The 15,116-nt window shown below is 39.7% G+C and overlaps 1 protein-coding gene across 1 annotated transcript in view; it reads left to right on the forward strand.

Moving 5' to 3' along the window:
• The window catches only part of LOC589213 (AT-rich interactive domain-containing protein 2), a 40,605-nt gene extending 28,231 nt beyond the window's left edge, over positions 1–12,374 (forward strand). The window contains exons 13-19 of the mRNA XM_030988760.1: positions 764–898; positions 1,934–2,070; positions 2,745–6,684; positions 7,688–7,826; positions 8,876–9,061; positions 9,828–9,919; positions 10,528–12,374. Of these exons, the coding sequence (XP_030844620.1) occupies positions 764–898; positions 1,934–2,070; positions 2,745–6,684; positions 7,688–7,826; positions 8,876–9,061; positions 9,828–9,919; positions 10,528–10,633 (4,735 nt within the window). The 3' untranslated portion in view covers positions 10,634–12,374. The remainder of the gene's footprint in view (positions 1–763; positions 899–1,933; positions 2,071–2,744; positions 6,685–7,687; positions 7,827–8,875; positions 9,062–9,827; positions 9,920–10,527) is intronic.
• Positions 12,375–15,116: the final 2,742 nt, after the last annotated feature.

Here is a 15,116-nt window from a genome sequence, read left to right on the forward strand (position 1 = left end):
ACATCCCATTGAAAGGCGTGTTAGATTTAAAGCCTCACTGTCCTACTTGTAGCTACTTGTTTTCTCTATATAGAAAACAATGCCTAATCGGTGACCATTGGTCCCCCATGATCCTCTTTTTCTTATGTTAATTAAGAGCTGAGTTGATGAGATAGCCACCTGTCATTGACCAGACTGTGTGGTCTAATCCCTCCTGGCTAAACTAGTTCAGCCGGCCTTTAATCAAGCGCTACAATGGTTTGTCTGTGAACTTGTTCTTATGATGGTTTTGTGAAACGGGCGCTACATCATAGTCACTATTTAATCCATTCCTTGTTTACACACTTATGTGAATTTTTATATTTTTATTTGGATCACGTTTGGTTAATAAAGTTCATTCATTCATTCATTCATTCAGTCTTTCTTCCAATCGTTCATTCATGCAGTCAGTCTGTAATTCATTGATTCATTCATAATTTGTTCATTCTTTCATTTAATTATTTCACTCTATCCTTCTTTTTGGGGTTATAATTCCATTCCTTTTTGTTTTCTTTCTTTAATTCTTTCATTCTTGTACTCATTTATGTTTCATTCCTTCCAACCACTCATTTATTCATTCAATCAATCTATCACTTATTCATCTTTCATTCATTCTTCATTCTCTCTTTTATACATTTATTCTTTCATTCCTGCCATCTATCCATTTATCCATCCCTCCATCCAACCATCTATCCATCCAATTATTCATTACTTGGTTATTTGATTTCTTTCTATTCCACTTCAGGTTGGGTGCACATTACGACACAGACCCAGTGGCATCAATCACCAACATAGACCTCTTTGCAGAGTACCTGTCGGTGTGCGGTAAGATCATGGGCCGAAACATCCTCAACTCAAACGACTTCATGAGATGCGTCAAGTAAGTGACTTAATCTCTAGCTCCTTGGGACCGCTCAGGCCATTCATAAGAAATAAACAGAAAGATCATTAAAGATGATCTGTGAAATTTAAACATTAGCAGCGTCCTTGTATTCAAATTATGCAAGGAAATCTGTTTACCTTCTTGACTTCACTGTTAGACACTATTGAGTGACTGACTGAAATCTTTTTTCCTTTGGTAATAACATATGTAATATGAGCTGTAACAGATGCATGAGCATTTTTTTATATCAATAAACTGTTTGTTGTGTAGAAAAATATCATAATTTTATTTCCTTAAGTTCCTCCTCTTTTGGGTCACTACTTAAAATATAGTATGGATATTGGTCCTCTTTAGAGAAGAGACCCTCCTGAGTCATAGATTTTTGAAAAATCAAAACTTTAGTCATTTTGTGGTTGGGACAAATGAAAAAGTTGTCCGCCACTACAGCACAGGGACATTACAGATTCAGCCAATTTGAAAAGCCAATACTTAAAGTGGTTACAAGTTTCAAAAATTCATAGTCTGAATTCATTCAAACTGCCACAAGTCTACTTCTCTGATATTTCTCTTTTCCTCTAGAAAAGTTGACTATCAAGGTTAGATTTCCTTTTAATGCTTGTTTATGTTTATTGAATTTCATTTAAAATGTTGTTAATTGTTTCTCAATCATTGAGTGGTCAAGCTTCTAGTTACATAACAGAATTACTTCAACTCAAAGTCCAGTCACACAGTCGTAGCCTGCTCAGTTCCACAGATAAATTATCGTTCCAGATTCCCCATGACAAAACTAAAGAACTCTCGGGGACCGTGCTTTTGCTATTGCTGCCCCCAAACTATGGAATAGCTTGCCTATAGAAATATGAAGCACTCCATCTCTCAATGTCTTCAAATCCAAATTAAAAACACATTTGTTCAATTGAGAGATCCTATTTTGTAGAATTTAGTAAAAAAAGGAGCTCTGAACCAGCGCAGCTAAATATATTTTGTATACAAACTACACTATATAAATTTATTATTATTTTTCTTTTGCAGGATTGTCTTCCCTGCAGTAGAGGGCAAGAAAGCAGACACTGAGGCAGGTCCTCAGTTCCTCATCGCTGGCATCAAAAGAAGGCGTGTCCCATTGCCATGGAAATGGCAAGCCAATCAGAGTGCACCTTCTCCTGGAGGTGAGTTTTCCTTCCAAATTTTGTTCAAGAGGAAACAAATTTTCTAAATGCATTCAATTGAAGTCAGAAAGCACAAAATACTGTTAAAATAACAAGAAACCTTCATCAATTCTTTACGCCAGTCGGTTCAGGCACAAAGACCTTTTCAAAATTGCAGAACAGTAGTTGTTGAAATTCAATAATTTTGGGCGTTGACTTTTGTGAATCTGGACCATTAGCCAATTTTGTAAGTACCGTGCACGCAACAAAAAAATTGTTTGACAGTACATTATGAGCTTCAGTAGAGAAAAAAAATGTAAGTTTCAATACCTGATTCTTCAATTTTTTCCCAATTCGACTTTTTTCTTTGCACTTTATTTGTACAACAGATCTTTATTTAAGATAAGTCTTTTAGAATATATTGTAGTGAAACTTTTCTTATTCATTGCAGGGAAAAAATAAACGGGGTTCGGGGTGAAGTCACCCTGGAAATGCCAAAAAGAGCCCCCGAAAGTCATAAAAGAGCTCCTAAAATGTGCATAGAGTTCAATGCAACATAAATTAAAGAGTCTTATTTTCATGCAAGCAAGCTTGAAAAGTAGCCCCCAAAATTGTTTAAATATTTTTTTCCCTGATTCAATGGTGCTTTCTTGAGTTGGTATTTATATTTTCTTTGTATTTTCTAACTATTGCAGGAAATATGGCAGCTTCAGCCATGATAGCCAGGATGGCCCAAAGACACTCTCCTTCTCCTACTGTCTCACCAAGCCCTCCTCCTCCCAAGGGTGGCATCTTTCACCAAGGTGTTCCCCAGGGGGTTCCCCAGAGACAATTGGTTGCACCTCCCTCCGGACCAGCTCCGGTTCAACTGCCCGGTCAAGTCCATGGACAAATACCAGGACACATCCATGGACCTTTGATTCAGCCTCATGCTCCCCCAAATGGTCAAGGACCCACTCCTGGACAGATTCTAGGACAAACTGGACAGCTGCCATCTCAGATACATATTCATACACCAGGTGGTCGGCAAGTCAGTCAAGCGGGGCCAGTGATGGCTCCTAGAGCTGTCACACCCAACACCCAGGCGCTAGTCATGCTGCCGCAGGTAGTGCAACAACCAGTGCCAAGTATAGGACAAATGCCTCAGCAGGGAAGCTATCCTATGGGTGAGAAGCAGCTACAGCGAACGGAAGGACTGCAGCAGCAGCAACAAGCTCAGGGAGCATCATTGCAACAGCCAGTACCACATTCGTCTCAGGGAGAAAATGTCAGCGTTGCAGACATCATTGCAGGAAACATGAGAGTCCAGCAACAACAGTTGAACTTTGGCTTGCAACAATCCAATGGCAAGCCTGTTAATGGACAAATGGGCCAAGCTCAAGTATTAAATGGACCTCAGAACTTTGTTGGGACACCCACAACAGTGCGATCAAATGTTCCTGTTGCGCCCAGTCTTGTCGGTACTGTAGCACAAGTTGATAGTAGTATGCCTAAAGGGATTCCTCAAAACGCCAGTGTACCATCAACAGTTCATCAACTCGAGCAAGGAGATGGAATTTCTGTGCCGACCGGAAATGGACAACACCATGTTCAATCTGATACAAATTCAGAGTCAAGTATTGAATTGAACTCTAAAAGTAAGAGCAGAAGTCGAAGCAACAGTGGGAAATCAGGAAGGAAAACCCTGTCAAGACAATCAAGCAAGAGTCCAAGCAGAGGAGTAGAGAAGTCCCCAAAGCCTTCGGCTGAGGATACATCCACAGAGAAGTGCAAACCCCCTCTTAAAGTGTCACTGCCAGATGGTGAGGTTAGAATAGAAAAGATTCCCAATATGCATGCTGTGGGAGTAGATGAAGACGATGAGGATGCAGAGGACAGGACAGATCTTGCAGAAGGAATCGTTCGCCAGATTGCAGGTTCCCCAGTCCTCAACCAGAGTTCCTGTGACGTTCCAATGGATGAAACTGAGAGCATGTTGTCAGAGGCAGATACCATTGAGGATAATGGATCTCAGACACCGAAGATAAACGGGGAGACATCAACGCCCGATCTGCCTCAACCGCAGCGAATGCAAGGACTTGTTACAACCATGCCAGAATCTTTTGCTCATAGTCCAGCAGGAGTCTTCAGCCAACCTCAGCAGGCACAGGTTACCCAACAGTACCAATTAGCAAACAGCAATACACAGCCAGGAACAGCAGGAATGGTGACGCAGTCCCAACCGCAGCAACAGTATGTTATTCAACAGCAGATTCCAGCACAAGCTGTAGTCTCAAGAGGTATGGTCAATGTCCAAATGCATAGTAACCAGCCAATGCTGCAGACACAGGCAGGAAATATGGTCCAAACACATCCTGGAAATATGGTCCAAACACATCCGGTAAGCATGCCAGCTGGAACTGTGGTCGGGAACTCCCAGGGCGCGGTCATCCAAACTCAAGGTGGGAACTTTGTTCAGGTGCAACCGCAAATACAAATGCAGGGCCACCAGACTGTCATCCATAACCAGACAAACTTCCAAGGACAGCAGTTCCAGACGCAAGTGCCTCTGCAAGTGACTTTATTACAGCAGCCTTCAGGACAAGGTCAGGTTCAGCAGCAAGTCCAACAGCAGCAGCTCACTGTGGTAACAGGTGTCCAACATTTTCAGCCTGGTCAGACAATGATCATGACCAACAGTAAACAGCAAGGAAACTTTGCCCAGGCTACCATTCTCTCCCAGAATCCTGGCCAGCTTGTGGTGCAGAATGTGAGTGGCCCTCCAAGAACAGGACCAAAGCCAATTCTACCACAACCACCACCAGTGTCTACCATGGTTCAGGGCCCAAGACCTATACTCCCACAACCGTCACACCTGCAAGGGACTCAAAATTTCCAAATTGCAAGGCCCATTCAGCAGCATCAGATCGCCCAGGTTCAAGGGAATCCTCAGAATGTGCAGATAGCACGCTTCCCAGGTATGCAGAGGTTACAGGGCCCCTTGAGCCCTACAAACAGGGACTCGCCTCTTATTAAGAGGTTGCTTCAGCAAGGACCAGCTCTTCAAGCCGCGGCTGGACAGCAGCAACTACAGGTGATACAGCCTCAGCAAGGCCAGATAGTGCTCAACGCCATTGGGCAATCGCAAGGTGCTCCTATGACAGTTCAAACGCAAGGACAGCCCATGCCTTTGTCTCATCACGTCCAAGTAGTCACACAGTTCCCTCAGGGCATGACTGTCCAGTCCGCTCCAACCATTGCAAACATTCCACAGATCCAACTTCATCACCAACCCATCCTGCCAGCCCCACCGGGCACCACGAGCCCCAACATGAACATGAAGGACACCAAGTCCAAGAAAAACCACAAATCGAAACATAAAAAGAAAGATAAAGACAAGGACAAAGAGCGAGACAAGAACAAAAATGGTAGCATGAAGGACGATCAGAGCAAATTCGCAGATAGCCAAGTGGCTGCAAATGGTGAGAAGGAAACCGGCAAAGGCAGTTATTCGGTCAATGTGATATCAGAGGATGGGGATAAGAAGGTTGTAGGTGTTGTTTGCAATGGCCTGCCTGTACCTGTAGGCACAAGGACTGATGCCAATGAATGCAATAACTCTGTAGATTCTTTGAATCAAGACACTCCTGCCAAGCAAGGACTGGCAAATGGTTATATGAACGACAAGCTCCATAGCGGGATCAAACTTGCCAAGGATGGCATAGCTTCCAAAGACATTGAATCTCTCCTCAAGAAAACCCCTCAAACAATTGGCGATAAAGTGGACAGTGTTGTGGAACAAATGAAAAGGGACAAGTCTTCTTCAGCGGAAAATGGCATCCTTGCTGACAAGTTAGGAAAACCTTGTTTGAATCATGTGATGAACGGTGATATTGGATCGCACACAGAATCCCCCTTGCACAGAGACCCTTATGACAGTAATAACACAGTGAGTGATAGACTCGATAAGCTCTTTTATGGAGCAGTACCAAACCTTAGCCAATCTAACATTCCAAACGCCAGTACTCCTAACCCCAAGTCGCTTGTGGCTTTCTGTCATGAGATCCGCCCCAGTTTTCCCAGTACCGTGCCTTCGGTCACTGTTGGTGCAGTGGCAAATGCTAATAATAACAACCAGCAGAACTCTTGTCAGTCAGTGCCTCTCTCCACCTCGCGTTCTGGTGACACCCAGACAAGTGCAGCTGCCTCAAACAGGACTCAAAGCTCCGTCAATCAGACGAGCATTTCAGAGGCAACTGCAAGGACGCCCTCTGCTTCCTCACAAGTGGCGACATCCGCTCCTCCAGCATCAACTACCTCAGCACAATCTTCCTTGCCTCTGCCAGCGCAGCAGCCACCGTCTCCTTTAACTGTCCAAGTCCCTAGCCCTTCCACTGCCTCCCCATGCTTCAAGCGACCCATCGATGATGTCCTATTGTCTCCAGACGCGAAGCAATCAGCGACATCAAACCCAGCAGCCTCTCCAACAACTCCTGCTCCTACCCCTCCTTCACCATCAACACCGCGTTCCAGTAAGAAAAGGAGGCATTCGTCATCTTCCTCAACGTCGAGTTCAAGTCGTAAGTCGAGTAGCACTAGTGGGAAATCAGCACCTGTGGTTCAGAAGTATGTCTGCGAATGGAAGGGGTGCTGTAGGTGAGAAACAGATTTATATTATTTCTCATTTCTATTATGTCTTAACCACGTTTTCTCAAATTAAACCATCAGTGAAATGGTAATGTCATTTTGTTATATCTGTTGTCTTAAAGGGATCTGGTAACTTAGTCTTAGATCCTTTAAAAAAATCCTTGATTTAGCTCATGCTGCAATGATAATTATGAACCTTTAGGCCAGTCAGGAATCCCATGACATTTACAAGCCGAACGCCTATCTGATTATCAGACACTGTATGGCCATGCATCTCAGATTTAACATTATTAAACGATGCCTTTTACCATATTTTGCCAAATTAAAACATCAGTGTATTGGTAATTTATTTTTGTTATATCGGTTGTCTCAAGCTTACCCAAAAGTATGAGTATGTTCAGGTGTTCGTACATTGTACAAATATGCATCTTGAGCTTAGTGCAGATTGGGTGATATGACACATGCTCTGGTGAAATTTGCTTCGTTGTCACTTTCCTGCACTAACCCATTTCCTATCTCCAACTCTGGACCAACACACTGTACCTAACTTTACCCCTTGCCCTTAAACCTAACCTGAAATACAATTGCAATTTGAACCTGGACCCTAGACAAACTTGAGCCAGGAGCAAAGGGCGCCGAAGAACAAAACAAAATCTCAAAAGTAATTATTGAATAGGATCAAAACGCCAGCTTTCATTGGAAATCAAATTTGTTGCTATTTGTAATATGTTGCCAACTCAATGATTTTATGAAAGGTCTTAAAATCTCTGCCATCAAACAAGACTTTGTAACAATGAAAATGAGTACAATTTGGGCCGAAATATTACCCATTTTACTTATGTATCGGTTGTAGATTTTAGGATTCTGAATGAGAAACTATGTGAGGCAGGAGATTTTAAAAATGGATTTTGCTTCTTAATCAAGTTCAGTGAATTTGAAAAAAAATATAACTTGCCGTTTGTAGAGTGTTACTGCAAGTTTTTATTCATTTTATTTATTGTCTGAATCACAGAAAGCTTGGGTCTGGCAAGGCTCTGCACACGCATACCTGTATGGATCATATCCTCAGCATCAACTACAGGGGTATCTGTGAGTGGGAGGGGTGCGATCGCATCCAGAGACAGAGATGGTCTGTTGTAAGCCACATCATGGTGAGTCTAATTTAGCATTTTTTTCTTTCTTTCTCTCTTTCTTGTTTCTTTTTTTTTGTTGTTTTTTGTTCTTTCTTCCTTCAAAGTTTGAAAGAAATAAAATATCATTACCTGTATTGTATTTTTTGTACCTGCTAGGCTGCTACAAAGAAATTGAAAAATACTACTGTAGAATCCTCACCTGCGTAAGTCCTCCGTCTCCGCCACTCATTTCTAAATTCTATCAGATTTGACTCTGGAAAAAATGGGCTCATAGAACTGAAGATCGAAAATACAGTTCTTGTCGGAACTCTCCCAACAAAAGCTCTTATAAGAACTATTACATCTCGCCAAGAAAGAATATGTCAGTCCTTATAAGGACTTTAAACATGGTGTACCCATTTAAGTTTTCCAGGCTCATCTACCTCACTATAATATATGAGATTTGTAAGGCGCCAAATCATCTTGACAATCAAATGCTCAAGGCGCAACTTGTGCAAAAGATGAAGTACATGATAAATAGACAAAAGTACAATAGGAAAGGAATTAAGGCTAAATTAAACAGATATTTCTTAAGATTATTATGCAAAACCTCAAAAGAAAATTTGTTGTATCAGATTTCTTAAAGCTAAAGACCAGGTATGGTCATGCGATTGCATTGTGAAAGAAACGTTGTGGAATCGATCTGAAAAGGTTGATCATCTAGCATATAAGTATTGGTGTGTACTGCAAGGTTATGGAATCATCAGAATGATAAGAAATATGGCCCAGTCTTGGTAAAGTTACAAGCACTGTACACAGAAAGATGTACATACCTGTAGGACTACGCGATATCTATCCAGGCCGGAAAAATATGATAATTTACCAAATATATATATTAGTAGGCGGTTTCCCGGCAAAATTTGTGTCATCACTTATTAGTCCAAAACATATTCTTTCACATGATTGGTAATAAGAGCTTCCATTTCATTTTATGAGAGGGGGCATTTCCAAAACTGGTCTATACCTTTAAAGAAATTTGTTCTATCTGATTTGTTAACCCCTTGTCTCCCATCACCTCTGCACTCTAGGATAAGCACTGTTCCGAGCAAGCCGTTCAAGCATCGATGGATAAGCGAGCCCAGCGTGCAGCCCAGCCCACCCCTCCCCCTTCACAGGACTCCTCTCCTCAGCCTCCACCCATTGTCTACAACGCACATACAGCTTACCATGCAATACGTAGGAGCCTCAATACACCTTCACTCAACGAGTTCTTGGTAAGAAAATCAGTTTTAAATAATTAAAAATATTTGAAATGATCGCATCTGCTAAGGACCCAAACACCCAGGCATTTATGTTCAGAGAAACTATTTTTATAGAAAATTTGAAAGATCACCAAAAGAAAGATTATTATTATTTTTTTTTGTTGAAGGGCCTCCTTTGGGTCATATTCCGTTGTTGCCATGACATATTAATTTTTTGATTGATTTAAACAAAATATTTGTTGTCCCTCTCAGTTTATTAATTAGTTACGTAATGAATTCATATTCATGCAATAATATCTTACCCTTCTAATTACCTTGCACAAGCGATAGGAAAATATACGTCGTGGAGAATAGGGTACTTTTGGACATGACGTCCCAAATTCACAAAGGAGGTTTAAATAAAATCCCTGGTTTAAACCCTTATTTATATAACCCATGGTATTAAAAATAGCGCAAATTACGCGATCCTTGCCTTGCGCGCGTCTCATATTGGACCTCTGACTGTGTCGCGCTTACTTTGGGCTAATTTTAAATCATCGGTTATGTAAATGAAGGTTTAAAGCATGGGTTAAATTTAAACCTCCTTTGTGAATTTGGGCCGAAATTTTTAGAACAGTCAGCAGGACTACTGTCTTGACTTAACTCTTTGTCCATAATTCATCAAAGGAATCACCATCAATGGAATTATATGTGTAATAAAAAATATCCTTGTCTTACTATCTACACTACACAGGATATTAAAAAACATTTTTGTTAAACCTATGTTTTGTTTCTGCAGGGAGAAAATGAAGGACCTGTCACTAAGAGTATACGCCTCACAGCAGCTCTGATTCTCAAGAACATTGCAACCCATTCTGCCATTGGAAGAAGGTAAGTTAATGGTGATCCACTGTGACTACCTGTATGAAAAGACCACATTTTTAGTGTCCCTTGAATATGGTTTCTCATTAAAAGATCTCATTGAAACAAGTACTCATTGAACCTGAACATAGAGACCACCTGCCTTTATGGACCACATATCTTGTCACCCTTCAGCGGTCTTTATATACAGGATTGTGAATTTTGTATGCAGTAGGGTCACAGTAGGTTTAAAATGCATATTCATTTAGATGTCTTAATATATGCATGTCCATGACATATCTTCCAGCCATTCCTTCTTTGGAAGAAGGATTCTTAATTTTAGGCTGTGAAACTAAAAGTCTGCACTAGTTTGGCCAGGAGGGATTGGACCTCCCAGCGTGGTCACTGACAGGTGGTTATCTCATCAAATCAGCTCTCAATTAACTTTAAAAAAGGGATCATGGGGGACCAACGGGTACCGCTTAGGCATTGTTTGCTATATAGAGGGAGTAATTAGTGCAGTCCCGCTTTAAATAGCCTGAATATACACTGTATTCCCCATTTTGCCTTGAGAGATTACTTACTGCTTTTAGTTTTGACATCGTTATGACATTTTTACTAATTTTTTATCTTGGCAGCGAAATCCGAAAGCATGAGCTCCTCTTGGCAAGCCTGGCGATCAGCAACACCGAATCCTCCACAACACTGGCCAAGTGCTTGAACAAGCTGGACCTGGACTCGTGACACTAGCTTCTAGAACAATAAAGAATCTTGAGACAGTGAGGCCGTGTGAGCAGAAACAACTCCAGAACTCTTGCAAGGCTTCATGTGGGAAGAGCTTCTAGGAGCTCCTGTCGATCAATATTCTCTAACAATTTTGCTTTGGAGTCATGACAACACAGCTCCAAGGATGACATAGCCTAGGAACAATGAGGCTATGTGGGGATAACAACTCTAGATTTCTTGATATCGCAGAAGTTCCTCCAGATCAATTGCTTGGAGAAGCCGGACATTGGCGTTTGACAACAGCTCCTAAAATGACAAAACCCCATTGAGGCTATGTGGGGGGAAAAACTACTCCATAATTCTAGATAGTTATGGATGCGAAGACCCTTGTTGGAGTACTTTTGATTAAGTGCAAGAGGAGCCCAATGTTTGGTGATGCTACAGTTCCACATCCGATTTGAAGTTGCAGGATTTCTTCAAAAGGTTCAGAATGTGAACTGTCTTTTAGGACTTTAATTGCATCAAGTTGAACTTGAGACTTTGTTGTTAATGATCTAGCCATCATCACTTGGGTTGAGTTGGGTCTTTGAGACCAGGGGGGCGTTTCACAAAACTTGTCATCAGTGACAAATGACGGTTTTTGTTATAAGCTACTGAAATCCTCGCTTCTGATTGGTCATCAGCAGATTTGTGACTGATTTTTGTCATTTGTCATTGAAAAAAGGCTTTGTGAAACGGGTCCCAGATCTTCCATCATGAAGGGATGCCTATACGCTGTATGCACAAAGTTATTTCCCTCAAAATTTCTGATACACCCGTTTAAATCCATATTTGCAAGTTCCTTGTGGACTCGCAAATATTTCTCAACATGCCAAGTTTCTATCAAATCCATATTCTTAGCCCCGCTTACTAATTTTCACCGTTTCCACAGCAAATGTTAAGACATAATCGCAGAGGTTTGTTGCTAGTTTCAGGCATTGGGTTATCAGTCATCTGTTATTGACTAACTAAAAACTGTATTTCCCATTTTCTTTGCAGTCTCAAAATAAAACTGGATTCGCTTGAAGTTCCTGGTTGTGTAGTGATAATGGTGATGTGTACCTGAACACATAAACACTTCAAAATACTTGGTGTCATTATTGATAAAAATCCAGTCTTTATATCAGTAAATGCAACTACTTTTCAATTAAAATTGGTCATTTTCAATTAAGAATTACATTAGTCTTGTGAATCGGAATTGAACATTGTTGCAAATATTTTGCCAAATATCCAGTGACATATTGGGCCACTTTGCCCCTTTAGCAATAATTCTTGAGAATGTCATCGACCCAGCGGAACACATCCTGCTTTTGTCTCCAAACTCCTTCCATTTTTGGTGATATTATTATATATACATTGTTTTTTATAGGTCCTCCAATGACAAATGGAGTTGTGGCGATGTCTTATAAAAAGATAACTCTGTATTAGGTTACATGCAGCATTGGGGTACCAGTAAGCATTAGTTCATGGATACTTAGTAGAGATTCTTTCTAAAAAGAAGGATTTTTTAAATGACAAGAGCAAGTAAAACACACGATTGTAACATACCACTTTCGTAATGTAACCAAATCTAATGCATACATCTTTGTGAAGTGCCTTGATACAAGTTATTTCATTCATCTGTTTTGAGTAATTGCATTTCAATAGTCAGAATGCAAAACTGCATACATTGGTTGTTGTCAGGTAGGACAAACATTATGGCTTGCCCTCCCTTACAACACATAATATATCCAATTTGCATTCTGAACATTATAATACAATTATTCATCACAGGTAAATGAAATATTTGTATTGATGTACTTCACAAAGACATATGCATCACATGAGGAAAATGATCTATTTCATGCATTACATATGGCCTGTTGGTCACAATGAAACTGAAGGCTACTCCTGGGAGGTGTTTCACAAAGCTTTTTTTCAATGACAAACGACAGAAATCCGTGACAAATCTGCTGATAGCCAATCAGAAGCAAGGATTTCAGGAGCTTATAATAACAAGTGTCATTTGTCACTGATGACAAGTCATGTGAAACACCCCCCTGGTGATTGACAACACCTGTTATTGGATAAACACCCAAATGGTGTCAAATTCCACATGATGCCCACCTTTAAAAATAAATCTCTACATAGAGCTACATCCTTCTGGCTTTTTGCAGAGAATATCCAAGATGTTCTTCTCAACAATATTTTTTTTCAAATGTCTTTCGATGTTGATGAGGAGAGGTGGATGTACAAAAACCTATGTACAAAATCGTCTCCAAGTTATGGGGAATGTCTACAAGCTGCATAATGTACATATTGAACATTTCTACCATAGCACTACGACACTGGACCAAGAAGTTTTTTTATGATGACAAACGTTATGACATATGTGAAATGAAGTGTTATAGAGATAAATGTGCGTCCTCAAATTCTCGAGTTTTTTTTCAGAGTTTTTCTTGTGAGGAAGCGCAGCCAAAGGGATTTACTTGACTTTTCGTCAACATTTTTTCTGTTGAGTCGTAATTTTTGTTTGGATTTTGTGAGGAATTCCTTGTTCATTTCTTTTGTATTGTTTTCTTATGTGTTTGTGATTTGTGTAATTGATCTTTTGTTTCAAATCTTGAATTGTAATTCATTTGTGTGAGCTAATGTCACAAAGTCTGGTGATTTTTTGGTGTGTGAAAAAAAATTCAATCAAGCGTAATTAATGTGAACAAATATCTTATTTATCCCCCCCCCCTTGCAAAAACATTACAAATATTATTTTACCTCAGTAACGCTGCCAGCAGGGGAACTATTTAGAACCTTAAATATAATGTTAAGCCTTATTTCTTCCTGAGATAATGTGAATTCAAGAGAGTTGTTGGAGGTACCAACATTGGGAATTGTAAGGTATGACAAGGTCTAATGATAGACCTCGGGTATTGCAGTCATTTTGTCGAAACATGACTTCATACATCTACATCATGTGTAACCCTTGCTAAAATGGGAGCTTGGGTCCTATCATATGAAGATTTGCGATTGAATCAGAAGTTTACAGCCTCCTATCTCTTATGTACGATTGTGATTGATACAATCGAAGATAAGTTGTGATCAATCGCAACTGTTTATAAGATAGGGCCTTGGTATAAAACTATAAACAGATGGTTATGCATACATTTTGTAATCATAAATCAAAAAATCCAACACCTTGAATTAGAATAAGAATATATTAGTATTACAACCAAATATAACTGCCCTAGTACAGTTCAGAGACTAAGTAAAAAGTGTGGATATGTTTGACATATTCAACATATTCCTGTTATGTAAGAAATTATGCATATATGCTCTATTTAAAAGCTGGGCAAGCCCTCGATTATATTGTCCATGAGTTGTGATGTATAAAAAGCAGGGAAAATGTGGTATACATCTTTTGACAAAAACACAATTGAATTTAAAATGGTATTTGTATAGTTGTTCGAGAGCTGCGTGGGCATTAGTACATTCCAGAGTTGGGTAGAGAAATGATTGGAATATCGTGAATATTTATTTTTTATAGAATGAAATGTGACAAAAAATACCTAATTTATTTGGAGGAGCAACACAATAATAAGTCACGAGTGATGAAGAAAAACAACTTGTGCATAATTTCCTCATGGTTGGAAAAAAGTGTCAGCCCTTATTTCAACATCTTTGAATAGGATGGTCAGTTAAGCCTTTTTCTCCCTCAAAAAAAAAAAAAAAAAAAAAAAAAAAACTTGATTCTTTGGTAGTGATTAAGCGACTACTTTAACATTTGGACTTGAAAAGTTAAAAATCAGATTATAGTTAATTTTACAGGAAATAGCATCATCCAAAAATGCATACATCTCTCAAAAGAAAGTATGCATTCTCAGGAATGCATTTTTGGAAATACAACTGATCTTACAGAATGTGCTATAAGTATTATCTTTTTCCTTAACCAAGCTAAATACTCTCCAATTAATTTTTTTGGTCTTCGGTAGACCAATCTTCAAAGCATATTCTGTATGAGATGGTGCTCAAGATGTGGCTCCACCTCTTCCTGGTCTTAAAGAGAGTTTTCCACAAGGCATTCGTGAAAAAAGGAATTTTCCCTCACAATCATTATTTTCAAACCGAAGCATTGCACAAAAAGGAAGACCCACGTGACCATGTTTGAAATATGGAAAGAAGAGCGTATTCCAATCTACCTTTGTTCATTTTATCGTTGAAAGTCATTAACATACACAGTGCCATTGTTAGCATAACTTATTTATGACTTTATCTATACATGTGCTTTCCTTTTTCGTAAGTATTATTGTTCCTCTCTTTTGTTGTTATAAATTATTCTGTACACAATATTTCTTTCCTCGAAAGGAAATGAGAGAGAAAAATGTCTTTGATTGAATGAGCGATGACATTTTGGCCTACATTTTCTAACTTTTCAAGTGTCTGCAATACTATGTTTGTTTTCCATTACAAATAAACAAGCCCTTGTTTT

This window comes from Strongylocentrotus purpuratus, unplaced genomic scaffold (assembly GCF_000002235.5).
Source record: "Strongylocentrotus purpuratus isolate Spur 01 unplaced genomic scaffold, Spur_5.0 spur5_scaffold_17, whole genome shotgun sequence".
NCBI lineage: Eukaryota > Metazoa > Echinodermata > Echinoidea > Camarodonta > Strongylocentrotidae > Strongylocentrotus > Strongylocentrotus purpuratus.